This window comes from Mirounga leonina, unplaced genomic scaffold, assembly GCF_011800145.1.
Source record: "Mirounga leonina isolate KUSES-001 unplaced genomic scaffold, KU_Mleo_1.0 Mir_125, whole genome shotgun sequence".
Lineage (NCBI taxonomy): Eukaryota > Metazoa > Chordata > Mammalia > Carnivora > Phocidae > Mirounga > Mirounga leonina.
The window spans coordinates 17,917,011-17,944,106 of NW_023270305.1; the positions used below are offsets into that span (position 1 = coordinate 17,917,011).

The 27,096-nt window shown below is 56.3% G+C and overlaps 2 protein-coding genes across 2 annotated transcripts in view; one reads left to right on the top strand and one right to left on the bottom strand.

Moving 5' to 3' along the window:
- CAPN14 (calpain 14) overlaps positions 1-2,351 on the bottom strand; it is a 56,253-nt gene extending 53,902 nt beyond the window's left edge. The window contains exon 1 of the mRNA XM_035000852.1: positions 1,359-2,351. The gene's annotated coding sequence lies outside the window, so the exon portion shown is untranslated. The remainder of the gene's footprint in view (positions 1-1,358) is intronic.
- EHD3 (EH domain containing 3) lies at positions 412-26,086 on the top strand. The gene is made up of 6 exons (XM_035000851.1): positions 412-1,159; positions 9,877-10,053; positions 12,820-12,917; positions 20,221-20,633; positions 21,283-21,447; positions 23,908-26,086. The coding sequence occupies exons 1-6, from the start codon at positions 933-935 to the stop codon at positions 24,433-24,435; spliced, it is 1,608 nt and encodes a 535-aa protein (XP_034856742.1). The 5' UTR covers positions 412-932; the 3' UTR covers positions 24,436-26,086.
- The last annotated feature ends 1,010 nt before the right edge of the window (positions 26,087-27,096 follow it).

Sequence of the window (27,096 nt, forward strand, 5' to 3'; positions counted from 1 at the left end):
GTTGTGGTCATTTTGTGTAACCTGATATCGGATTCTTCTTTCCACGCCCCAAGGAAAATGTTCCCAGGTGCTAGAGTACCTGTCTTCCTAAGGCATTGGCCTCGGTAACTAAAGGAAAGGCTAGGCTATTCAAAAGCAAGGAGAGGGTGGAGCGGGTCAGCTCTGTCTTCACAGCTGTCCCTGAGAGGGCGCTGTTCCCAAATCAAACCTCCAGAGGCCCGGACCGAAATACCGGAGCGTTCCCACAGGACTCAGCATCCCTCCCTCCCCAGGCTGCGGTCGCCGGTCCCCCGCGCGGAGCGCCTGCCCACACACATGGCGGCGCCCTGCTCAGCTTCTCGGCGCCGGGCCCGGCTGGCCTTGCCAGTACTCGGGGACTTCCTCCGCGAGCCCGCTTCCTGCACGGCTGGCATTTAAACCGGCGCCCGGGGCCGCGGGCTGCGGCTGCGGCTGCTGAGCTGTCCGCGGGCTGGGCCACGCCGCCGCCCCTCCTGAGCCGGCCGGGCGCGCAGGAGCCGAGCCGCAGCATCCGCTCGCCGCACCGGGGCCAGGGCTGGAGAGGTCGGGGGAGAGGAGGGGCAGGTCGGGGACCCGGCATCGCACCCCGGCATCTGGCAGTTTCTTTGCAGGTTTGACTTTAATTTCCGAGATCGCAGCCTTTCTGCCCCGCTCTGATTATTTCTCCTCCCCACCCCGCCTTGGCCGCGGCTGGCGGCTGGCGGCTGGCGCTGGGCTGGGCCCCAGGAGCTCGGGCCGGGTGCGTTCCCGCCGCCCCAGGGACCGCCCCCCCTCCCCGCGCCGCGCGTCCGGCCATGGTGCGGCCGAGCCCGGCGCTCGCGTGAGGCGGCGGCGCGGCTCGGAGCGGCCTCTAAGCCCCGGGAGCCAAGGGCGCCGGCCGCGGGGCTGCGCGCGGGGGGCGAGCGGCGGCCGCGATGTTCAGCTGGCTGGGCTCCGATGACCGCCGGCGGAAGGACCCCGAGGTCTTCCAGACGGTGAGCGAGGGGCTCAAGAAACTCTACAAGACCAAGCTGCTGCCCCTGGAAGAGCATTACCGCTTCCACGAGTTTCACTCGCCTGCCCTGGAGGATGCCGATTTCGACAACAAGCCCATGGTCCTGCTGGTGGGCCAGTACTCCACTGGGAAGACCACCTTCATCAGGTGAGCCGGCCCCGGGGCCCTGGCAGCCCACCCCGCCGCCCAGCGCCTGCGGCCTCCGTTCGCTCCCGGGGGCCCCTCCTGCCTGGGGACAAGCGGGAAGCCTTCCGTGGAGGGCGCTGAAGACATTCTGCTGTGTGTGTGTCCAAAGCTTACCTCCCCCCACCCCTCATTTCACTGCTGGTCCCGCACCCCTTCCTACCTAGTGCCTCGCTGCTGGACTTAGCCCTTGGCTCCAGAGGTCGGCTTGAAGAAGTTCAGGGCCATCCGTATTCTCCCCATTTTGTGGATGATGAAACTGAGGCCCAGGAGGCCCAGTGAGAAAACTCCTGGTCACAAGAGCACCTTATGCTGGTTGGGGGTGCCTCACACCCTCACTTTTTAGGGGCAAGCCCTTCATGGCCAGGACCACCTCCCTTGCCTTCTTAAGGGCTCAGCCACTCACGTGGGGGTTTTGCAGCTGAGGAGGTGGCCTGGGACTCTGTGGCCCCTGCTGGGGCAGTGCCACTGGTCCTTCTTTTTATCAGTTTCCTTCTCCGAGCAGAGTTCCCACATAGATCTCTTGGAGACTGGACAGAAGCAGTGTCAGAAGCATGTTTTTTTCTTTTCCCTTGTTTGATCTTAATGACTCAGTAATAACATTAACGTCTTTTAGAGGTGCAAGGGACGTGGGCGGGTGGGTCTCATCCAGCCCCTTGACTTGGCAGGTGTAGAGGGGTTAAGTGACCGTCCAAAGCCGTGTAACTGAGTAGGAGGCCCACCTGGGATGCTGAGATGCATGGGAGGAGATGCTTGGCTAAATGCCCGTGGCGCTGAGAGTGAGTCATCTATTCCCTTGAATTACAGAATCCTAGGGCCAGAGGGAAACTCAAGGAGTCAGCTTGTCCACCCTGCACTCAGAGAGGTCTGTACATTGTCCACCAGAGTGACGACCATCTTTCCTATCTTTCCAGGACAGGCTTCTCTCCAGTCCTCAGTCCACACAACCCCCAAGGCCAGGCGGTTTCCTTTGGCCTCATTTACAGTCATTGCCAAGCTGTTGCAGGTGCTTTGTGGCCCTCTGTTGAGTCAGACTCCTGTAGTGTGGCCATGGGGGCAGCGGCCCCCAAAATCAGTGGTGCTCATCTCCTGCAGGAGGTTTCAAAGCAGGGTGCTCTTGTTTCCATTCAGATCAAATCTTGTTTCCATTCCAGTTAGCTGAGCACCTGCAACATGCAAAGCACTGTGCTTTGTTCGGCAAGGAGAGCAGAAAAGTTAACAGTCTGGTTACTAATTTTCTAGATACTAATTTTCTCTGACACCAAGCTTGTACCCAAGCATTCTGGGAGCAGGGCTTGCACCATGCTAACACGTCATGTCTGAACAGAACACCAGATCGGCGTTGCCTTTGTGGGGTGGACAGCCTTGGGCTCAGCGGCTTTGAGGGGCTGAGTGATTTCTAAAGAAGTTAGGTTCCGGGGGTGGGGGGTGGGAAGCTACCGGCTTTGGATATCTTATGTTGTTAGAAAGACAAGGGCTCTTAGCAATGGATCTGATCCATTGCTTTCTTAACTTTTTAAAAGGTTAATATATCCTTTGAAAATCTGTCGAAAGCTGTGGCCCTGTCTTTAGGAAAATGCACATCCATGTACACAAAAATGCACAAATTGACATAGAATCTCAGAGCGAGAACTCCTGATCGAATCCATTTCCCTTGGTTCATGAAGCAGCCTCTGCTGCCAGAGGCACTTCCGGAGCTCCCTAGGTTCTGTACCAGGTTTCCTTTGTGATCCCTGTCCTCCAGCTGGCCTGGTTTGTGCCCCACGGGAAGCGCAGGCCCTTCACAGATGGCTCATTGCCCTTGCAGGAGCCCTCCCTAGCCCTCTGGACACACCTGGGTTATAACTCCCAGGACATGACGTAGAGCTTCTCCTTCGGTAGCACCAGATCTTACAACTGTGCCTTAGCTCCCTGGGGCCTCGCCTGGGGTGGAAGCTCCTGGAGGCTCCCAGGAAATGTTTACAGAATGGGAGGGAAGATGGGGAAAGGCGAGTGTCTCCGGGAGGCAGGATCCTGGAGAGGCAGACTTAAGTACCTCTTGCCTGAGACACTCTCCTGGCTTTGCCTGAGTCATGCTGGCTGTTAACTGGGTTGAAGGGAGTGGCAGAGTCGAGTTGCCATAGATTTTTCCTTATCTGAGGGAGACAGGAAGGCCGGGAGAGGCAGATCCCTCGCTTTCTTATCCTCCAAGTACAAGGGTTCTCCCTCCCCACTCATGTAGTAACTGAATTTAGCTCCAGCATCAAAAGCCATCCCCCCCTCGAGGGAGAGTCCACCAGCAGGGTAGGAGGGGTTGGAGCATGGGGAAGTCCTCCAAAACCAAATTACATATATTCCTCCTTTTCATTAAACCCGCTAAACAGCTATTTTTCCTCCCACTGGAAAATGTAGACAAGAATAAATTTGAGGAGGAAGAAAAAAAAAAAATCACCCAAAAGCCCATGACTCAGGGGAAACCATTTTAAATATCATGTATATAGATAGATATAGATATTTATATATCTATCTTTCCAGTGTTTTTAGCTATCTTATAACACAATTGAGAGCATGCCGTAATGTAATTCTGTGTGCTAATTTATTTCACTTAGAAAAGGAGCATTTTTTCCTGTAACTTTAAAAATCTTGGTAAGCATTATTTTTAAGAGCCGCATGATATTTCGCTGTATGTGTATGCAATTATTCATTAACCAGCCCACTTGTTTTGGATGCTTTAGGTCATCTCTAATTTTTTGCTATTGCAGAATCACTCTGAATACCTCTATGCATATTTTTCCACACATTGGACTGTTTTCTCAGAGATTCCCAGAAGTGAAATCACTGGGCCAAAGGTTGTACTGTTTCATTGTGTTTTTAAATTCTTCTGCTTTTTCATTTGGATGTTAAGAATCCTATTTCTGAGTTGCTTTCCAAGAGAGTGAGCTGATGCAACACCCCTTCCCCAGAGCGAAGAAGGCCCCCCCTTGGGGTAGCCCAGAGTGCCCCCCGCCCTCTCCCGCCCCTGCTGCTTGCTTTGAGCACAGTGATTCGCAGCAACTCCTGTCCCTGGACTAAACCTGTGAGGGACGTTTCCCTCGGAAACAAAGACCTGCCTCTTCATTTCCTGGCCCTTGGCCCTTTGCCTCCCGACTGCCCATCCACTTTCAGTTATAGGTACTTACCACAGCCTCTATTTCTCGTCTCAGGAAGAACATGCAGAAAGGGACATTCTTCTAATAACTAATTAATGTGCTCTGATCTCTGCCTGAAATAACTTCCCTGGCCTGAGGCCCGGCAACCCGGAGTAATAACACTAAACACTAAATTGGCCTGCTGGCTGCTGCCTCCACACAGACTGCCTCTTCGTGTACAATAGCTCTGTGTCCCTCTAGCCCTGGCAGCCCTCCTCAGCCTCTGCTGGGTGCCCCCTTCATTCTTCCTCTCCCTGGCCCGCAGCCTCCCACCACCCCCTCCCCGCTCCCTTGCACACGCGGCCCCCTGGTCACCAAGGTGCATGGCGGGCGGTCCCAGAGCCCGGGACTGGCCCAAGCGCTCTGGTGGGCTGGGAGGGAGGCCCGGCCGTGGCAGAGCTCAAGTAGAGGACCAGGGGATGGAGTGTGCGGCCTGAGGCTACCAGAGCGAAGCTGCCTGGGCCTCTACAGGGAGGTCTGGGCTGGTCGTGAGGACCTGAGGCCCTTCTACAATGGGACTCGGACTCTCAAGTATGAGCACGGGCTGAGGTGGGGGGGCTCCTCAGTGGGCCCTTGGACCTCCCACACTCCTCAGGGAGCTCTCTGCGTCCTCCCACGAAGGTGACTCAGCATTTAGCTGGGTTATGCCATCTTTCCTCACAACCCCGACGTCCGCACTGCCCAGGCCTCATCCCTGGCTTTACAGCATCTCACCATGTGAAAGATGATCCTCCAGAAAGCCAAAGGACTAGGGAAAGGGGCCACCGTTCCAGGTAGACCCCCTGACCTCTGCCGGGTCTGTCCTGCCAGCCACAGTCCCTGTAACATCTCACTCCTGTCCTCCCACTGTGGTCAGTGGACGCCCTTCTGTCGGGGCTGTGTTCTACTGGTCCCTAAGTGGGGGTGGGTGGGACTCTGCCCACCTCTTACAAGACCTGAGTGTTACTCAAGGGAGCAGACAGCCCTAGGCCAGAGGAATGAGTCCACCTGCCTCAGGTCTGGCTTCAGATCTGCCTTGAACCTCCGGTGTCTGGAGGTCATCAGGAGAAGCATTTACTGGCAGGAGGGGACCTCTGGAGAAAGGCCTCCATCCCATTCCCATTGACAGTGGGGTAAGGCCATGGAAAGGACACAGCCTGGCTTAGCTGAATCCAGGCCCTCCAGTACTGGCCAAGAGACCTCGTCAGGAAGGCCTAAACTGTCCACACGCCAGCCTCCTCATCTCTGACGTGAGACTAGCAGCAACCACCTTGTAGGGTCTCTCTCCCGATTAGGAAGGGAAAGAACCAATGTAGCCCCAATTATAATGCTGACACTGCGCTTGGGGCTTTATCCTTCCCTCTCCTCTTTCTAGCTGATTCTCTAAGCAGAGGCTTAGAGGCTGGCCCTCAGGAGGGTGGGGGGAGCTCTTGTCCAGCTCCACCCACAGTTGGGGGAGGGAAAGGGGAGGGAAGTGAGGGAGTGGAGGATCTTGCCTCTACCTCCAAGGGCTGAAGAGGAGTGGGGAAGGGGACTGTGGGCGGTGCTGGGTCGGTCGTGGACTGGGTGGGCGGCCTGTCACAGGGTGGGCACAAGAAAGGGAGCCTAGTGGGCCACGGGGCTCCTCTGTGCTGAGGTCCCTTTGTCCCATGGCAGAGCTGATTCAGCCCGCAGCATGGCCATCAAGAGTCTCCCATCTCCTATGTCACTTTGTGATTATGAGGTGCTTTCCGGTGTCCCTAAAACCTCCTGAAACAAGTATTACCCAACAGAGTATTACTGTTTTTGTTTTTAAGATTTGATTTGAGAGAGAGAGAGAGAGCACGCATGTGCAGGAGCAGGGGGAGGGGCCGAGGGAGATGGTGAAGGAATCTCAAGCAGATTCCCCACTGAGCAGGGAGCTCAACATGGGCTCAATCCCAAGACCCTGAGATCATGACCTGAGCCGAAATCAAGAGTCAGACACTCAACCGACTGAGCCACCCAGACGCCCCAGTATTACTGTTTTGACCCTGTTTCAAAGCTAAGAACCCAAGGCTTGGAGAGACCAAAGATACAGGTATACAACACAAATACCTGTAACACAGAGCAGAAAGTGACCTGTGCATTTAGAGTCTAAAGATACGCAAAGTAAGAGCCACAGCCCGAGGTCTGGCCCAGCTGTTGTGGACATGGATACTTTGGAGGCAGACTGGGTTAAGATTCTTGGCTCCCTGCCTTTACCCTGGATGCTTAGGTCACCAGTAAAGCAGGCCACATGCTTAGATTGCCAGCCAAGCAGGACACACACAAAAAATGAGGGAAATGCTAGAAAATAATTTGCTTTAAAAGATGTGAAGAAAAATTGTCCTCATGGGAAAAATCAGAATTGCTTGGGACTTCCTGGCACCTCTCTTACAGTGTAGTATTTATTAATTTTGCATTGGATGGCCAGGGGGCGGCGGGGGAGCTGTACCAAAATCTTTTCCACTCCTAGCCCCTCTGAATATTGTTCTTTGGCCCCAGAGGGGGGCCGCCTCTCTCTCAGTTCGCTCACCTGCAGCACGGAGTAAGGCCGCCATCCCACGGCACTTCCGGGGCCGATGGAGTGAGGGCATTCGGGGGAAGGTCCCTGAAGGACACCTGCCACACCACTGGTGCTCGGCCTGCCCGTCCCTCTGTATTCTTGTGTGGCCCCATCTCAGCCACTCCCACCCAGGCTTGAATTAACTTTTCTTTTTTTACACTGCTGTGGGAATGCTTTCGCCTGGAACAGAGAGAAGCAGCCATGAGATCCCTCAATAGCTTTTTCCTTTCTGGACACAGTGGTGGCTTTGTTAAGGGGGCACTCGGTGCTGCAAGCCCTACCCAAATGTCCCTGAGAATTTACCCAGCCCTGGGTTCTCTGCCCAGCCCGACTGTGTCCCCGGACCTGCTGGTGGCTTCACTGGATTCTGTGTTTCTCCAGGCCCATGTGTGGTCAGCAAATTGGGGGTCACGTGGGTTTAGCTGAGAGAGCAGGACAGCAGGCCCAGCCACCAGGCCCTTGCTTGGCCGCCTGAGGCTGTGGCTCTGGAACATCCTGGGAAGTGGCCCCTGTTGTGCTGGGAAGTGTCACCCTTTTTTCGTCGGCTGGTACACCGCATCTCTCCTGGGGCTGGAATCTGAGGCACCCATGTCTGGAAGATACTTCATCACAGCATTTGGCCCTCTGCAGGCTGGGCATTCCTGTGTGTCTCGAGCCTGTTTCTTTCCACCCGTCTGTGTGTCAGCTGTCCCCGGGGCTTTTGATGACATCCAGCACCCTGCTCCAGGCTCAGACTCACAACCGCCACACGCTCTGCTGGGAGGGCCCTGCTAAGGCTTCTCACCCAAGCACACGCGGACAGGTGCCTCCCCTCCCCCCACCATCACAGGCAAGAATGCATGGGGCTTCCCGGGCAGAGCTGTGACTCTCATAAGGCAGCTTCAGGTTCCAAGAAGGGCCTTGGAGAGCCAGTGGGCCTGGACCTGCTCTGGTCACCCATAGCAACCACTTCTGGGTGCCGCATCCCACTCGTGGAGACTGAGCTGTGAACCCCAGCGGTGGGTGTTTATGGAGATGAATACATTCCTGCGTTTGTGGGCACCGAAGCCTAACTTTCCCCCAAGGCCTGGCCCCTGGCCAGCCTCCTGCCAAACCGTACTCCTCCTCTGAGGCCTTCCTGTCCCACTCCTCCTTCTGGTCCCCTGTGGGGCTCAGCCCTTTCCCGTTTCCTGGTCCAGGGACCTAAGGCAGGAAAGGAGACTGTGCATGTAGTGGTTAGGAGCATGAATTCTCAAGTCCGAGTGCTGAGGTTCAAATCCTAGCTCTGCTCTTCACTGACTACATATCCTGGGGCACATTGTTTGCCCTCTGTCTCCTCCTTTTCACAATGACTGGGAATCTCGGTGCCGGTAGTTTAAGTGCTTAAGTTCTGTAGCTGACATGACTCTCGGAACACCCCATGAGGTGGGTTTTATTAGACCCATTTGATGAGAAGAATCATAGTGCTCACATCCGAGATATGAAGATGAAATGAGATAATCCCTGGAAAGTCTAGAACGGCGTCTGGCACATCGCAGGTGCTTAATAAATCGGAACTGTAATCTCCCATGTCATGGAGGAAGGGGGTGAGTTTCCCTTCTGAAGGGCATATCCCTCATGGTTAGAGAAACAGCTCACTGGCCCCGGGCTGCTGAGGTTCCCTGCCTCGCCACTGAGGCCCTGAAGAAGGTGTGTTTGAGGAAGCCAGACATGCTGTCCAAATGTGCACCTGTTGTCATTTATTCTCATCACAACCCAAGGGCCAGCTCTCAAAATGGTCCTCTGATAGGAGAAGATCCTGCCCTCACACCTGGATTCTTGGGCCATCTTGGAGGAAGATGAGGGGCTTCCCAGGGCAACTGAAGACCCTCCAGTGCGGCCAGGGGTGACCTCCTGGCTACTGGCTGTTTAACTTGGAGACAGCCACATAACCCTGCTAAGCCTCAGTTCCCTCAGTACCTGCCTGTAGGGCCGATGTGAAACCCGAAGAAGAGAATGTTCTCCTAGTGACCAGTGTGATGTCTGGCAGGTGGAAATGCTACTGAGTGTCAGTGGTTGTATCAGTAAAGTGGGAAGGTTGGTCTAGAGCAGGTTGTCAACCCGGGCTGCATCTTAGAATCAACAAGGGAGTTCCTAGAAGGGACCAGTGGCCAGGCGTCCCCCCTCTCCCCCCAGCCAGCAGAGCAGGACCTTGGGGGTGGGGCCTGGGCACCATTAGCTGGAGCTGGACGGTAGCTCGAATGCACCACCAGGGCTGAGGACCACTGGTCCAGGAGGCGTCCACCTTCCTTCTCTTCATTCTTGGGCTCACCATGTTTGCTCTTGACTTCTAAAAGGGGCTGTGGAGAGGAGCAGGGGCCTTGGGCTCTCCCTTCCCAGACCTGGAGAAGAGCAGAAAGAGACACCTGCCACCTCCAGCCACAGCCTAGTCCTGACGCTAGAGGGCGAGACCAACAGTCTTAGATGGGATGGAGACCGACTTTTCACAGTGGGCCCTTCACACTGTATGATGTGGGAGGTGTTTTTATATTTTATATCAAATGACTGACTAACCAGATAAAGAAATACGGACCTATGGAAAGCCATCAGAGTCTATGGATGGTCTCATTCTGACCTTGACTTTGTGTAGATACTTGAGCAAGGGACCTTCGTTGCAAAGTCCACTGTACTCTGCAGGATTCAGTCTCAACCCGTGCTTGTTGCTGAATCCAAATCCTGGTTCTCCTTGCCCCGCCCCAATTACTGATTTCGGGGAGGGAAAAAGATAAAAACCAAGAAGCACAGATTAGATATTTTAAATTCAGCTAATATCCCACTTCCTCCACAGAGGTCTTTGGATTCCCCATCCGTGGAAGTCTGTCCCTGCCATGAAATGTCATTGCTGTTCACCTGCCCTCTGCCGTGACTCGCATCACCACCTGCCCGTGGCAGAGGTCCGGCTTTGCTCTGCGAACGGAACCCCTGCCTGATGGCTGTGTCCCTTCCGCCAGGTACCTCCTGGAACAGGACTTCCCCGGCATGAGGATTGGGCCCGAGCCGACCACTGACTCCTTCATCGCTGTGATGCACGGACAGGTGGAGGGGATCATCCCTGGGAACGCGCTGGTGGTGGATCCTAAGAAGCCTTTCAGGAAGCTGAACGCCTTTGGCAATGCCTTCTTGAACAGGTGCGTGCTCCGAAAACACTCATCCTAAGCGTTCTCTTCTCTTCTTCTTGCAGTTTGAGAAGGAAGGGACGGCGTCTTGGGAGCCTCAGTGCCTTCTCCATAACCACTGTCTCTTGATTGTCCCTTTCTTGCTGGGAATGTAACTGAGTCAGTCACCACTGATTAGGGATGTAGGAATCTGGGCTAATTCCTCCTGATCGTGAGCTGGGAAGGATACACCAGTTAAATCACATCCCCCTAATCTGCACCTCCCTCCAACAAAAGCAGAGAGGGCTGTACTGTGTCGGTCCCAGCTCTCTTGTATCCAGTTGACCGTTGAACAACACGGATGTGAACTGCGTGGGTCCATTTACATGCGAATTTTCCACTGTGCGGTGTAGGTTGGGGGGATGGACGCCCCTCACCCCTTATTGTTCGGGGGTCAACTGTACTACAGAGGGGATTTGCATCCAACTGGAAGGAGGTAGAGGAAGCTTCCTCTCTGTTCCTGGACATTGTCTTTACTGGATGGAAGGAACCCGGGGGTGAAGGCGGGAGCGCTGAGTGTGAGTATTGCCTCTCCTACTAAACTCACCGTGTGACTTGGACAGGTCACCTCTCCTCCCCTGGGACAAGTGTAAGCCTGCAGACACCAAGGTCGTTGGGTCCGTTTGAGGAATGAAAGCTGTAGGGGGTGCATGGCAAGCTGACCCTGCCTTCCCGTCATTATTCTGCCTCACCAGGACGCATGCTGACCCTGATCACCTGCTGCTACAGATGCACGCCACGTTTGCGTGCGCATTGCACCTAAGCAGTGTGACCTACTGTCTCTAATAGGAGGTATTTAGAGTGAAAGCAAGGGCGATGGGCTCTGCCTCAGACGGTCCTGGGTCAAAGTCCTACCAAAGAGCACCATGGATCTTAGATTATCTAATGTCTCTGTGCCTCACTTCTCCCATCTGTGAAATAGGGTAAGAGAACTATCCTTCTCCAAGGCAAGAGGACTGATGAAGCCTCTGTGGAAAAGTTGGCATTGGACGTGGGTGTTCAATGATGAGTGAAATGATGCTGAAAGGGTAGGGGAAAAGGACATTTTATGTAGAGAAAAGTGGGGGGGAAAAAAACCCAACAAGCAGAGAGGAAGGAAAGAATACGGCTTGCTGCAGGAGCCCTGGGACCAGAAGACAGGGCGCTATGAGGCTTGAGCTTTTCTCCAGAGGCACAGGAGCTGAGCGGACCCTACCAGCTCTTCCCCGTTCTCACTTCCCTTCACAGCCAAGTTTCCAGACTTCACCTCCTCACTTCTCCCTGTTTCCCCATCACAGCACCCATGGGAAGGTCACCCTGACCTCTCAGTGATCAGGGGCTGTGGACACTTCCTCCCTTTCCTTACCCCGCCTCTCTTGGCTATCAGTCCCTCTTGACCCCTGTTCCCTCTCAGCTCCCTGGCCCTCCTCCTGCCTCCCTGGCCAGGCCCTCTCCAGTTTGCTCTGTCCCCTTTCTCTCTGGCTCCCGTGCCCTGATGTCCCCCCTCAGTAGGGCCCACCCTCAGCCCCCTGCCCCTGTTACTCCAGGAGCTCAGCCTGGGGGAAGCCTCCGCCACAGCCCCTGCCCCAGACACCAGCCCCGTGCACCTGACCACCTGGTCACCAAGTGTCCAAAACCCAGGTCACGCCAGCTTCAGCAAAATGAGGAATTTTTTGTAGACTACTTGAATGGTCCATAGAGCCTAAGGACCAGAATGAGGCTGGGCCTTGGGAATAATGGAAGCCATGGGCCTCAATAGGACAGGGGCTTTGTCATGGACTTTCCCACCCCATAACCTAGTCCAGCGGCAGGCACAGGGCAAGCCCTCCACACATACTTGATGAACCGAACCGGGCTTGCTGACAACCATCCTATCTGACTGAGTCACTCTTTTGCTCAAAATGTTCCTCAGCATAAATGGGTTTCTGTTGCCCTCAGTATAAAATCCGAATCTCTCAAGGCCCTCGTGAGGAGGCTGGAGGGGCCTCCGCCTCCCTACCCAGCCCCACCCTGGCCACTCCAGCCTCCTGTGGGCAGCCTCCCCTGATTCCCTCTTCCTTGCATCTCTGGCCTGCTCCCCTCCCCTGCATCTCTGCTGCCACCTCACTGGGCAGCGGGGCCCAGTGTACCGGAGAGAATAAGACACCTTATGAGTTTCCACCAAAACTGGCATCTAAGAGAGAAGGCTTGAAGTAAGAAGGACCTAAGTTAGGTTTACCAATTTGTATTTTGAGACTTCAGGATGCAATCCTAGAAATATTTCCTTTAACAAGGCTTGACCGCTATCTTGATAGCAGGGCATCTGGAAGCCCAAATAAATGTTCCTAGGTGGCACGAGCCATTCGTGAAGGCCAGTTGCCATGCCTGGAAGCCATCTCTCCACCTTGGATTTCCCGAGCCCTTCCCCTGACCTCCCTCAGACCACTGGCCCCATTTCACCCCATACTGTGGTTGCCCAGGCCACACCTCCTCTCCCCATGAGGCTGTGCTCCTTGGGGGTGGAGATTGAGTTTTGGACATGTTAGGGTCCCTGACAGCAGGGGTTCACAAGTGGAGGACTGCAGCTGTCTCGGGATCACCCAGGGAGCTTCCTCAAAATACAGCTCCTGGGCCTAGTGCTGGGGCTGAGTCTGGCCCGGAGCCTGGGAGTCTGCATGAGAAGGCAGCCAGGCTTCTGCACCTCCGCCCCAGGGCTGGGACGTGAGAGGGTGCGTGAGAGCCAATGAGAGGACAGCGCAGGCTTGCTGTCGCCCCATGCAGGTTCGTGTGTGCCCAGCTGCCCAATCCCGTGCTGGAGAGCATCAGCGTCATCGACACTCCGGGCATCCTCTCTGGGGAGAAGCAGAGGATCAGCCGAGGTAAGCGAGGCACCGGCTAGGATTGGCTCTGGCCCTGTGCTATGTTCTTTCTGGTATGTTCCCTTGCTTCCAGCCTATGAGATAGACCCCCAGTCCTTGCTGTACCTTGATGAGCTGGCACTGCTTCGTGTGCTATGTGGAACAATCCTAGGCAGGGGGCAGAGGATAGTTCGGGCCTCGCTTAGGAGATAGCTGGCCTCAGTCTTCTCATCTGTAAAAGGAGACATCAACATCTGGCTTACTTCATTGGGTTTATTCATTCTGCAAGAGGCACGACTGTGGGCCAGACCCTGGTTTGCTTCTGAAGTTCCCATAGTCCCCGGCCTGGGGAGCTTGCCGTCTGCAGGGAGGGCGAATGCCTGCAGAGAGCTTCAGCCCGGGAACATGAGGATGGGTGCACGCTCTGGGGTGGGAGAGTAGGGAGCTGGGTATGTAACAGCACTTTGAAAACTGTTCACCCCGGACAGATATGGGGCGACTGCTCACCGGGAGGTCGCTGGGCACGGCAGCGAGGAGACAGAACACGCGTGCCAGATGGCCAGCGAGCTAAGCCTGCCTCTGCCACGTCCTAGCTGAGCGAGCTCGGGCAGGGTTCTTTACTTCAGTTATGCACCCGTAAAATAGGGGGAATTGATTCTATCTACCTTCTAGGGTTGTTTGAGGATTAAATACAGGTACACGGCAAGCTCTGCTGGGCACAGAGCGAGTGCTCAGTAAACCTGAGTAAACAGATCATCGTCACTGGTCTTTCCTAGCTCTAGAATGCTCAATGATGCTGTCCATAACTCACGTCGGCTCCTGGCCGCCCACCCCAGCCTCTCCTGCCACACCTGCCGTGTGCCCTGGGTAGCCCCCTGCCCTTTCTGTGTCTCCAGCAAGCAAAGCAGGGAAGCCGCTCCCGCCCCAGTCCTGGAGCTAAGAGCTGGGCTGGAGCCAAGTCTGCATGCAGAAGGCAGCCTCCGGGAACGAAGGGCTTGGGACTGGCAGGCTTCTCTAGGCAGTGGCCTTAGGTGACGACTGTCTACTGCCCTCCCGCATGGGCCTTGGCCCGCTGCACTCTGCAGCCAGCCCAGATCTGTCCTGCGGCATGTCTGGGCCAGCGTGATGGGGCCCGGAAGCCCCCTCCTCCAAGGGCATGACCCGCATGGGCCGGCACCTGCTGAATCCCAGGCTCCTGGGCCCCAGGGAGGAAAGCCCATGTGCCTCCTTGTGTACCGAGCTCAGCTCTGTGGGGGCCACCATGGCCGTGTGAGTGGGCGCAGCCAGGTCTGGCAGCGGGTAGATGGGGAAGACAGCGGGAGAGGCCCTCAGGTCTGCAGCCCGCTCCAGGGCCTGAAGACCCTGGTCTGTCCTGCAGCAAAGACAGAGCCGGTGCCTCAGGACCTCATTCAGCAGCAGGAGGGCCGAGGGCCGGGCCGAGGCCCCAGTAGGAAAGCCCTGCCTCCCCCGCGCCCCCCATTTCACTGAGGAGGTGACACTTGGGACAAGGGGGGGAACAAAGGCAGCCAGGCAAGAGGGGCCCGTATTACCACACCATGTAATCAGCAGATATCGATGGAGGGAGTCTGGGGAGCCTGGGCTCAGGCTCCCTACCTCTGGGCTGTCTGGCAGTGCAGGGGCTGAGGAGGAGCTTGTCTGAAGACCTAGAACCCACGGCCCTGGGAAGAGAGGCTTGCCTGCCCTCTCCTCCGGGCCTTTGTGAGCCCCGCGGTGCTCGGTCCGAGCCCTGTGGAGAGGAGGCTTGGGCGGCTCTCTGTCTGGCTTCTATGTGTTTCCCTAAACACTCCCTCCCTCCTTACCAGCCCCTCCCCGCCACCACCCCAGTTTCATCGGGGGTTCCCCTGAGTTTAGGCCTGAAGGAGCTTCAGTGTTTCACACTGGTGGCCTGGGTCTCCTCAAGGAAGGCTCAGGAGAGCCACAGCTTCTCAGTCTGAACCGCCTGGGGGTCAGGAAGGAGCCAGGGGTGGGGGTCACATCATGCAAGGCCATGCAGCCTTACAAGTGTGTCCAGAGAGGACTCCGGCCTCTAGGGTATTTTAGAACTAGGATGGGTCCTAACAGGTCACATTTTCTCCCTGAGCCTGTGTCCCCTTGTGTGACAAGGGTTAATGATACCCATCACATGACCTCATGAGGTTTACAGATGGTAATGAAAACACAGACATCAGCTCTGGGCCTGGATCACAGTGAGCTCCCTTCTTTTCCCATTATCTGCCAGCCAGGGCTGCCTGTTAAACACTGCCGGGGTGATCTATGTGAATGGCCTCCCTTGCGGTTGTACAGTGCACGACCTGTGCAGCTGTATGTGGCAGCCCTGCTTCCAGGGACATCTGCCCTCCTCAGCTCCTGTGCCGTTCCATTCTTTTCCTATTCTTGTATGTTCTCTCCTGCTTTGGACCTCGGGGGCTGCCCTTGGCAAAGTTGGTTGCTTGGTTTTCTTGCCTGTCCTTCCTATCCCTTCCTACCCCACACTGACCTCTAGAAGTGATGGCCCCATGAATGGTTACATAAGCCAGTTTGTTCTCTGCCTTCCTGAGTTAGTGCTATAAATGCAGCTGCTGACAAAAGCCGCCTGTGATGAAAACCAGAGCGGGGAGCTGGGCACTGGCACCGTATCGCCAGCCTGGGGCAGTGCTGCCCTCCGCACTCCAAGGAGCCTAGGAATGGGAGGGCATCGGACACCCTCAGATATCAGGAAAGTTTCCAGTGTGCAGAGCCTCTCCCATCCTTGCTCACAATCAGCCATAGGACCTAGTAGTTCCAGTTTCTGCCTACACACATGTATACCTTCTCATCTACACACACCCACACCCCCTCCGACCCCACCACACACACACAAGCGAGTGCACGGAAGCAAACGCTCTCCGTATGGCTTCTTGCCTGGGGCCCTCCAAGCTCTGGGTTTGGCTGCACCACAGATATGGTGCTTCTTCCCCCCCCCCCCCCCCCCCCCCCAGCCAGCTCAGGACAGGACAGGGCCCCGTGGGGAGTCCGGCAGACTGGGCACTGCACAAGATCACCAGGCGGAGAGGCGCGGAGAGCCTGAAATCCAGCCCACGCTCCATCCACTGAGCTTCACACCAGGTATAGTGCTGTGTCACCAGCGAAAAGGGGCCGCATTATCAAATCTGCACAGAGCCTTCTCTGGCCTGGTGGGCCCAGGGTGCCACATGCTGGAAAGTGAGCTGTTCCCGAGGGCTCCCCAGGCCTCAGGCTTCATGGGAAGGAGCCCTCCAGCCCTGGGCTAGAGCTGGAAAAAGTGTGGTCCTTTCTCAGGGTGTGGCCTCTCTGCCCAGGCCTGGGGGGAGGGGGGGTTAGGGGGAGAGAGGAAGCAGGGGACATCCGGGAACCTGAGTCCAGGAGGTCCCAGGCCAGCACATGTCTCTGGATAAAGATGCACTGGGACGGGCAGCAGAGGGGCAGGGAGCCAGTTCCTGGAAGTGACAGGATGTGCCCAGCCCCGGCCTCATTACTGGGAAGAAGCAAGGATGCAGCCGAAGTGGGAGGGCTCCGGAAGCCTGAGTGTCCTCACACTTGGGAACCACATTTCCTGGCTCCTTCTCAGCTGGAAATCCCCAAGGGCCTCACCTAGAAAAGCCACCCCTTGGGCATGGAGCTCACATCCCTCCAAGGGGACCCCTTCCTGTACAGGTGAGCTCAGCGGGGCCACAGCAGGTAAAACCCACGCCCAGGCCAAAAAGCTGGAATGGGAACTCAGGTCTCCCGATTCCCAGTGTAGCGGCTTTTGAGCATATTATCATCTCCTGCCCAGGAAGAGCGCAGGGAGTGGAAAGGGGGCAGACTCTCATCTGCAGTTCCCCTGGGGGGACCTCGGAGGGTCTGGGCTGGTCCTTACAGCCTCATGTCCCTGGCCCGTCCTTGGACTCTGACCGGAGCGGGGCCCGCACTTAGGGACGTCTGGGCCCCAGAGTTACACTGCCCACATGTGGCTCTGTGGGGGGCATCGTGGGGGGCCTCGCGCGGGGCCGAGCAGCCGAGTCCTGACACCCGTCACAAGGGCTCGCCGGCAGCCTCGTGGTCCTCGGAGGCCTGTGCGGAGTCTGCCCGGCCGCTTTCAAGGTTACCTCTAGGAGGCACACAGTGTGACATCTATTCCTCCTTGTCATCTGAATCCTTCCCACGTTTTGAAAATTGGAGCACTCCTATTTCTCTTTTGCTAAGGTGTCTTTAAATCTCAAAAGAGATCTTTGGGGACGAGATGGGACCTTTCATGCGCTCAGTCCTCTGAGCTCCAGCCTCACACGTGGCTCTGTCTAAGAAGGGAGTGTGGACAGGAGGCAAGGGCCTGGGTTCCAGTCCCGCCCGTGTGAGCTTGGCCAGCCCCGAAGCTCTCTGTCCCCTCCCTGCCCTGTAAGATGTGTGTGCCCCGTGTACCTCCTGGCAGGCGGACACTTAGGAGGCTCAAATGGATGGTGTGGCTGAACATACAAAGAAATATGCTGTCAGCTCTCTTGTATTTCACTGCAGACTGCAGGAAGCCCGTGGCTGATTGAGGAGTTGCCTTGCTTATTGTGCTTGTCTCATTGATTTCCTCCTGCCTGGCATGACTTAGAAATGCTTTCTTTCCCGTCCTCTGGACCCTGGGGGTTAGTGGGGAGAGCCTCAGATCCCGCAGTCTGCCTGGTCTCTGGGCCTGATGCCTGCAGATCAGATCTCTGGGCGCTAGCAGACTGGCTACCCATCAGCCCAGGGACCCAGGGATTCCGGGACGGCCAGCTTTGCCGCTCATTCTCTTAGGGCTTGAGTCTCCCTCCAGCTACGAGTTCATATGTCATGGGCCCTTGCGCTGCTGCAGGTGCTCAGGAGCTCCTGCTGGGGGGTCTCAGAGCCATTCCGGAGACCATGTCAGGGAAGGGGGCCTGTCACCCTGGAATTTAGGGCAGAGCCTCCAGACTGATCCAAGCCCTCCCTCTACTCTTAGATCCTATTGCCATGGGCTCTACCACTGACCCCTTGTTGGTCAGGTGTTATTCTCCCCATTTTACAGCTGAGAAAACCAAGGTTCAGATTTGCTAAGGCCACACAGAGAGTAAATGAGAGACCTAGTCCCATGCCCTTTTCCAGCCCGGGCCTTTCAGATGCTCCCATTCCTGGTTGTGCATAAGCCCAGTCCTGAGACTGACCTGTCCTGGAGGATGCTAGGTTCTGAACAGCTGGGCGCAGGAGGCTGAGCTCCACAGAAAGGCCACGCCCTCACTGCTCGATCCTCAGGGTCCTCACAGCCAAACTGGGGGAGAAGGCGCCTGGCGCTGCTAACTTCGTGATTGGATAGCACCTGTCAGAGCACGCAGAATTCACAAAAGCGGGGTGAATGGGAGGCCTCTGGGCTTATAAAATCCCCGAAAATCTTCCCAGAATTGTCCGCCTGTCCTCAGTCCCCAGAGCAGACTTCACACAGGCACCCCAAGGTGAAGACAGAGGCCCACCCCCAGCCTCCTTTCTCCCTGTCCTGCAATGGCTTCCTTGTGTGTCCCCAACTTCCATCCTGCTGTGCTTTCCGCCCTCCACCTCTAGTCTTAGAAGCAGGGAGAAGAGAAGCTCAGAGATCTTCCAGTCCAACCCCCCTGCTTTGACAGGCAAAGAGACCAAGGACCAGAGACAGAAGGCTATTTGCCCAAGAACACACAGCTAGTTAACGGCCGACCAGAAACCCAAAGTGGGCTTCCCAGGCCAGTGCTCCTCAGGTGACCACTTCAGAGCACATCCTGAGTACACCGAGGGGCACCTCCCCCAGGCAAGGGGACAGGAAAGGGCAGGGGGCGGTGCTGCTTTTGCCCCTCCCACCCCGAATTGCCCCCACTCCCCCTCAAGCCTTGGCGGCTGAGCCCCTTCTTGCATGGCTGGTGCCATCAGGGAGTGGAGAGAGTTGGGGTTGGGGGGAGCCTCTTTTCTCCACAGCTTCTCTGGCCTCTTTGCTTTCCTGAGCCCGTGTAGGGGTGTAAGAGGGCCTGACTCGGGATGGGGGGGACATGAGCTCTGATCCTGGTTCTGCCCCCTCCCGCCACACAGCCATGTGCACTCTCTGAGCCTCCCCTTCCTTGTTGGTAAAGTGCCAGGCTCCAGCCGCCCAGCCGGTTAGGACGGGCTGCTCTGGGCTGCTTACAGGGGCAGCAGCATGCTCTCGGGGCTGCCCCACCGGCGGCCTGCACACCACAGCCACAGTCCTGGCACACCAGACTGGGGAATGAGCCCTGCTGCCCTCCCCAGCTACCGAGGAGGGCAGGCCTGCTGGGTCTGGGCTCCAGAGTAGCGAAGCTGTGGCCTGCTTCCCAGGGTGGGGCTTGGGGCAAGGGGATCGGGTTGACCTGGGTCTCTGAGCCCTCTGGCCCCACTCCTGCCCACAGCTCTGAGGGACTGCCTTGGGGAGGTGAGAGCAGCCCTCCACCTGGCTGGGCTGAAGGGAAGAGTAAAATAGCCAGGCCTGGGAGGGAGGGGCAGAGGGGAGCAGGGAAGGGGGTGCAGGCAGCAGGCTCACCTGAAGCAGGAAGGCACAGGCCTCCTGGACTCTGGGAGAGGCTAGCTGGGCCTGGGCCGAGGGGAGGGCAGGGCAGGGCAGGGAGGCAGGGAGGTGGCCAGGTGCAAGACAGCTGCCCTCCGGCCTGCAGGGAGCCCAGGGCCCAGGTGGCCCCATCCAGTCCTGGCCCCTGCCCCTCAATGGCTATTTGACTGTCACCTCATCTCTGAAGCTGTTTCCTCCTCCGGAAAGTGGGAGTGGCACTCCTCACCCTGCCTATCTCACAGGGGGCTGTGGGGGTGAACGTCTTGCCAGCCGGAGCAAGCACTGAACTTGGGGTTGGAGAGCTGGGTACTGTGCTCCAGCGGCTGCCTCCTATAAGCAGGGTGGTCTTGGCTGAGTCACGGTGCCACAGTCTCTCGGTGGCACTGACCCAGCCCCTACCTCGTTGCTGGGCACAGCCTGGCCCTGAAGCACTTTGCTGAGCCCCGTCCCTGAATGGTGAGGGCCCCTCCGCCTGAAGAAGAAGACTGCACGGGAACAATGATGTGAAGAGCAACTACGTGCTGGGCTCCGAGTGTATCTGGTCCTTAGAATTCCATGAATTAGGCGCTGTTAGTGTGCCCATCCATAGGTGAGGGACCACTGGCTCAGAGACACTGAGTAACATGTTCAAGGTCAAATAGCAAGCATGTGGAGGCGCGGGGACTGGAACCCAGCTCTGACTCCCAAGACCGTGTTCTGTGCACGGCGCCTGGCTGCCTCTGCCCGAACCCCTCCCTGTGCCCCGAGCCCCCCCGCCCCCTCCTGACCGTCCCTCTGCCACAGGGTACGACTTCGCGGCTGTCCTGGAGTGGTTCGCCGAGCGGGTGGACCGCATCATCCTGCTCTTCGACGCCCACAAGCTGGACATCTCTGACGAGTTCTCTGAGGTCATCAAGGCCCTCAAGAACCACGAGGACAAGATGCGGGTGGTGCTGAACAAGGCGGACCAGATCGAGACGCAGCAGCTGATGCGGGTGTATGGCGCCCTCATGTGGTCCCTGGGCAAGATTGTGAACACCCCGGAGGTGATCCGGGTCTACATCGGCTCCTTCTGGTCCCACCCCCTTCTCATCCCCGACAACCGGAAGCTCTTCGAGGCGGAGGAGCAGGACCTGTTCAGAGATATTCAGAGTCTGCCCCGAAATGCTGCCCTGCGCAAGCTCAACGACCTCATCAAGAGAGCCAGGCTGGCCAAGGTGAGGCTGTCCCCCCGGGAGATGTGCAGGTTGGGGGTGGGAGGGTCAGCTGCGAGAGTGGGGGGCCGCCACCCGCAACCCTGAGCCATCGCCTGCCTGCCTGACAACGTCCTCAAGCCCCTGCTTCGTGGGCACGAGCTGTGCCCACTCGGGCAGCTGGGGGCAGGATAGCCTGGTGGTTATGGTCACAGGCCCTGGTGTCAGGTGGCCAGGTTGGAGCCCTCTTCCACCGTTCTCGAACTGTGGATCCCGGCCCTGGGAGGTCTCTCTGTGCCTGTCTCCATGGCTCTACAATGAAAGGGTGGGAGGACAGAGTAAAATAAGGAAAGGAGCAGCCTCCATCACAGTGCCTGGCATCCTCAGAGTGCTCTGGAAATGTTAGCTGTCGTCGTCATCTTCCTCCTCACCAACCCCATCAGCAGTATTACCATCCCTAGTACTGCCTTTTACCTTAACCTCCCCATAATCTCGCTCTTCCCTTGTGATCTAGGAAAACTCCCCGCTGGAAGCAACAAGCGAGGGCGAGGGGGTGAAATAGGAATGACTGCAGAAGTAACAGCAGGAGGGATTCGTGGGAAGAGATGGGTGAGAGCCACACCCTGGAGGGAAGGAATGGATCCGAAGTTTTCTCTCTGCCCCTGTGTGTCAGGTTCACGCGTACATCATCAGCTCCCTGAAGAAGGAGATGCCATCGGTGTTCGGAAAAGAGAATAAGAAGAAGGAGCTGGTGAACAACCTGGCTGAGATTTATGGCCGCATCGAGCGGGAGCACCAGATCTCCCCTGGGGACTTTCCCAACCTGAAGAGGATGCAGGTAACTGGGGCTCTGGGGCTCCAGGGCAAGGGACAATGTCATGCGAGCTGGCCGAGCGGCCTGACAATGGAGAAGGCCAGTCTTGGCTGCCCCAGATAGAAGCTGACCCAGAATTCGAAGGCAAGGAGATGGCCCCAGGTCTGCCCTCCCTGCTGGACGGCCGGTATCCCAGCAGGTGTCATATCTGGGCCCGGGGAGAACACAAAGCCCCAGTGCTCCCAGTGAGAGAGGGGCATCCATGATGTTTGGGGCCTGATACCTCCAGTGTAGGACCTCTCCCCCATCATGGCCACCACAGGCTTGGAGTCCCCAGGAGGCCATGTGAAATGGGAGGGTCTCCAGACCCTCAAGTGCTTACGTCTACTCCTGAGCTCCCACTTGGGAGCAATCTGGGACACAAGCCACAGAGAAGCAGAAGTCTGCACAGGAGCTTGTCATCTTAGGGATACACCATGGGCCTCTGTCTTGGGCCAGGGGCTGTAACGCCTGGTTTCTCATGTTATTCCCCAAAGCAGTCCTCTGAGGGAGACCTTTTCATCCTCCTTTTACAGATGAGCAAACTGAGGTTTACAAAGGTAATTAACCTTTGTAATTAATTGCTGGCAGTTTTCTGAGAGTGGTGTTCACACAGGCTGCTAGTAGAAGAGCCTCCCGGCTGTCCCCACAGTCCAAGCAGAAAACCACCACACCATACTAACTAGATCCTCTCTGAACCTCTGTCTCTTCTTCTGTAGTCTGAGGCTCCAGAAGCACCCAGCTTTATAGATGTTATGAGCATCCATGCGATAATGTTTGCAAGGTGCTTAGCACAGAGCCTGGCACGGACTATGCTCTTAAAATGCAGCGTCCAGTTAGGTAAGACGTCACCCCTGGGGGAAGCTGACTGATGAACACCAGGGACCTACCTGTGTGCACAATCTTTGCAATATCTCATGGTTCTATAATTATTTAAAAAGAAAAAGTTTCTAAGAAGTAGGGAATTTTTTAAGAATAGCAACAGATGTAGTAGTAATATTGTTTGTGCTCCTGCTGCTGATTTTGATCTTGGGCTTGGGAACTTGTTTCTCAGTGTAAGACTGGGGGTTCAGAACGTCAGTGTACTTGCAAATAGCCCTTTTTAGTTTCCTATGTGCTAAAAGAAAGAGAAAACAAATAGGCGTTCAAAGTACACATTTGTCCATGTATCCATTGATTCCCGTAACCACTTACCAGGAGCCAGTTACTGATTTCAGAATCACTTGAACATAATTCAGGTTTGCCCCTCAGCTGTGGTTTACAGTATTTCCCACTTTTAGCCTCTCTTCCTGTTAAGAGTGTCATGATCTGCAAGCCAGCATTTGAGAAGATAACATTTGAAAGGGCCCATCCAGGGCACCTGGGTGGCTCAGATGGTTAAGCGTCTGCCTTCGGCTCAGGTCATGATCCCAGGGTCCTGGGATCGAGTCCCGCATCAGGCTCCCTGCTAGGCGGGGAGTCTGCTTCTCCCTCTGCCTCTGTCTCTCTCTCTCTCTCTGACTCTCATGAATAAATAAATAAAAACATTTAAAAAACCCCAAAATAATAAAAGTAAAAAAAAAAAAGAAAGGGCCCATCCGACCCCATTTCTAATGTGAGGAAGGAATCCTTTCGCATCATAAATGATTTCACCTTCTCATCTGTTTGCCAGTCCCACGTTAGGATCTGTTGTTAGGGACGCTGAACCAGTCACGTAAATGGCCGTCCTGGCGGGGCATGTGTGGGGTGATGGGGTTACTCACTGCGCCCCCTGGAAGACATTAGGATGCCTGTTTGGGAGCCCACCAAACACATCTAGCTGTGGACGGGCTGGGACCTTGGGAGGTTATGCCCAGAGGGCAGGAGGAAGGGCTTTTCTGCTCCTGCCCTGCACACCCCCACCCTCCAGCCCCCATTCCCCTCCCAGGATCGGCCCTGCCTTGGAAGGGAGGTGAGAAATGCAGAAGCTAACACTCGCTCTTGAAATTCAGCTGTGGGCGTTTTCTGAATTTTTCTGCAGTGAACTCGATGTGCTTGTCCCTGAGGCTTCTCCTGTGCCCAGGAACCACCCTGGATAAAGCAGAGAAACGCACAAGTCCTGGTCTCAGAGAACAAAGCATTCAGGAACCACCCTTCAGTAGCCAAAACTAGCTAAAGAGACATTTAATTATTTTCTAGAACATTAAAGGGAATCCAGATAAATGGAGCAAACCAGTATTTGTTCAATTTCCTTTTCTTCCCCAGCCCCTGCACCTGTTCTCTCCTGCAAAATTCCACCCAGAGCCAGTGTGCCTTTTTTTCTCCTCCTCTCTCACATCTTCCAGTATTTCATTATTTTGTGATCAGCTTTTTAGCCTCCAGAGCTGGGAACATTCCAGCATTCACAGAAGGCAGCGTCCCCAGCAAGGGGAAGGCTCTCCTTCCCTGGTCTTCTACCCCCACTTTCTTTTCTCTCCCTCTCCCCAGGACCAGCTGCAGGCCCAGGACTTTAGCAAATTCCAGCCCCTGAAAAGCAAGCTGCTGGAGGTGGTGGATGACATGCTGGCCCACGACATTGCCCAGCTCATGGTGCTGGTGCGGCAGGAGGAGACGCAGCGGCCGATCCAGATGGTGAAGGGCGGAGCATTCGAGGGCACCCTGCACGGCCCCTTCGGTCACGGCTACGGGGAGGGTGCCGGGGAGGGCATTGATGACGCCGAGTGGGTGGTGGCCAGGGACAAGCCCATGTACGACGAGATCTTCTACACCCTGTCGCCAGTGGACGGCAAGATCACAGGTGCCAATGCCAAGAAGGAGATGGTGCGTTCCAAGCTGCCCAACAGCGTGCTGGGCAAGATCTGGAAGCTGGCTGACATTGACAAGGACGGCATGCTGGATGACGAGGAGTTCGCACTGGCCAACCACCTCATCAAGGTCAAGCTGGAGGGGCACGAGCTGCCGAATGAGCTGCCCGCCCACCTGCTCCCCCCATCGAAGAGGAAAGTGGCTGAGTGATGGACGGAGGAGGTTCAGGGCAGGCAGGGGTTCAAGGAGATGGGAGAGGAGGAGACGCACATACACACACACACACACACATGCACACACTCGCACACGCAGATCTTGAGAACTGCACTGCAGCTGAGAGGCGCAGGGTCCCCCAGGCTTCTGGTCTGGTCTTTGGACACATCTCCAAGTTCTCGGTATTGGTAGAAGCAGAGGAGCGCTCCAGGGCCCCAGCTTCAAGCCCAGATCTCCACGCTTCTTTCCTTCCCATCTCCCACCACCCGGAGACCTGCCTTCTCCCACAGAGGCAGTTCGCTCGCCCATGGGTGGCCCACCCGCCTCCACATTCCTAGGCTCAGAGCAGAGGGAAAAGGCTTCTCGCTTAATCGGCACTGCATTGTTTTCAGTGCTGTCTCCCCCTCTGGCTTCCCCATGGGAAGCAGTGCTCCAGGGCTGAGAGATGCAAGGGAAAGGGCTGCTGCAGGGGGCAGGGGTGGGGGGCTGTAGAAGGAAGCATCCTTGGTCGGGTCCCGGACTTGAAGAGACATGGCCCTGAGCTCTGTGCTTCCCCAGGCTCAGACTCCGTCTGCCAGCACAGACCAGTCCTTGAACCCTACCCCTACTTCATGTCAAAGAATCCCAGACCCGGAGAGAAAAGAGAACAAATTAGCAGGGAAGAAGGCAAAGAAATTGCCCGAAATCCTCAACTCAAAGCCAGTCCAAGTGGCTTTGTTCCACAGATTTTGTGAGGTTCATGTTTTTCTCACCCAGCCCTGATGCTCAGACCCTTCTGCCATGATCCAGCCCCTCCCATGTGCCGGGAGCTGTGGGGGGCGCTTCACATACATTATCCCATTTGGCCCTCACCAACCCCCTAGGAGGTAAGCCTCAGTCCCGCCCACTTTGCAGATGAGCTTGAGACTCAGAGGAGTTGAGGTGACCTTCCCAAAGTCACAGAGGTCACATGCAGTAGACAGAGGATTCAGAGCCAGAGCCTCAGACCCTTCCTTCTGCTGTGGCCACGCGTGCAGGGTCCCAGCATTGCTAGCCACCGCCGCACCACAGGGAACAAGCTGAGCATGCGGGGCACACCTCAGCCTCCCAGGGCAGGCTGCTGAGGGAGGAGGGCCAGCCGGCACTTGGTGCGCCATCAGTCTGGCCATCTGTCCCATCACAGAAGCAAACCGTGCCATCTGGCTACGCAGCCCACGTTCCTAAAATCACAGAAGTCCGACAGCGCCACCAGGAGAGCGCGCTGGCCTGCCAGAGGCTCTTGGCGCCTGAATCATCCCAGCTCAAATGCAGCCACTGGCTCTCATCGCGTGGGACCTCGTGCCAGTTCTCAGAAGGCTAGCGTGAGGGGTCTGAGGTCTGGTCCCTGGCAGGAGCCCCGGCGACTCGGCAGCGTCCTTGGCATACCCCAGCCATTCTCGGTGCCCTACGCCCTCCTTCATGGTCTCTCCCTTGGCTTGCTTTGTGGCCACTGAACCAATCACTTTGTATGCTGTACTCCTACTGTGATGGAAAATAGAAACAAGTATAACTTATTTTATATCTATGTTCAGACTATATAGAGAATATTCTATGTATCTATGATGTGCTTACTACTGCAGTGCATTTGTCATTAGGATTCATGTTAATACAGCACATTTATCCTTTGGTACCTGCTTGGCCACAGAGCATCATTCCGAAGGAGGCTGAGGGGGGCCGAGGGAAGGAGGCTGGGTTCTTACTTGGGGCTCTTGGTGACATCTTTGGAGGATCGGGCTGCCTACAACCAGCGTCCATACACAGCATCCCATTGGCCTGATGCCTCCAGGCCAAGGAGCTCTCCAGGCTGACCTCATGGAACCACCACTTCCTACCACTCTGGAGTGGAGAGGATCCCCAAACCTCTGGGCTTGCTTCTGCACCCACAGAGTTCTCTTTCTCATGAAATGAAGGGGCAAGGGAAGACCAAGGCAAAAAGGTCTCACGTCCCCTAAGCTGAGTGCTAAGTCCAGCAGAGGGACCGTTTCTCAGCTCTATGCCATTCTTTGAGATGAAGGAGACAGCAGAGGGATGAAGTTGCTGTCTTTTTAGTGTAGAAGAAAGGGGTGTCCGTTGGGTGCCCTCGTGCCACCACCGCCTGGACATGTGCCACGTGCCACTTCCTGCCCCACATGCCCCTGCCTCTCTTCCCTCCCCCTTCAAGACTCCAGCCCGGAGAGATCTGCAAGGCATGGGAATGTATGTTGGCAATTTTCCCATCTCCTGAGGAAGAGGAAGTGGTGCTTGAGGCTCCTCTCAACAGGTGAGGGAACCATGGAGGGACACTTCCTCTGGGGCTGTCCCTCCGGCTCTTGCTACCTCAGCCTCCTGACCTCTTACAGGCTTTGGGGACCTGGGAGTCGATCATGCCCCTGCCTGGAAAACATCTAGTGTAGAAAGCAGGGACCCAGCAGGGCGGTTTCACAGGCAAGAATCCCTAGAGACTCCACTGTCCTATGGCTCCTTCCCCCACACTACTCAGTTTGGGCCACAGAAACCATCAGATAAGAAGAGCAACACCCTTCACCCCTACCCCAGCGAATTTTGGCCCTGCTGCCTTCGAGTTAAACCATGACCAAAGTCTAGTTGTATACAGGTGCAGGGGACATGGTGGGACACGGCTGGCCACGGCAGGGCCTGGGC

Coding starts and splice junctions, on each gene's coding strand:
- EHD3 (XM_035000851.1), top strand. CDS start 933: ATGTTCAGCTGGCTGGGCTCCGATGACCGCCGGCGGAAGGACCCCGAG. Junction 10,054..12,819: donor GGCAATGCCTTCTTGAACAG/GTGCGTGCTCCG, acceptor CGCCCCATGCAG/GTTCGTGTGTGCCCAGCTGC. Junction 12,918..20,220: donor GAAGCAGAGGATCAGCCGAG/GTAAGCGAGGCA, acceptor CCTCTGCCACAG/GGTACGACTTCGCGGCTGTC.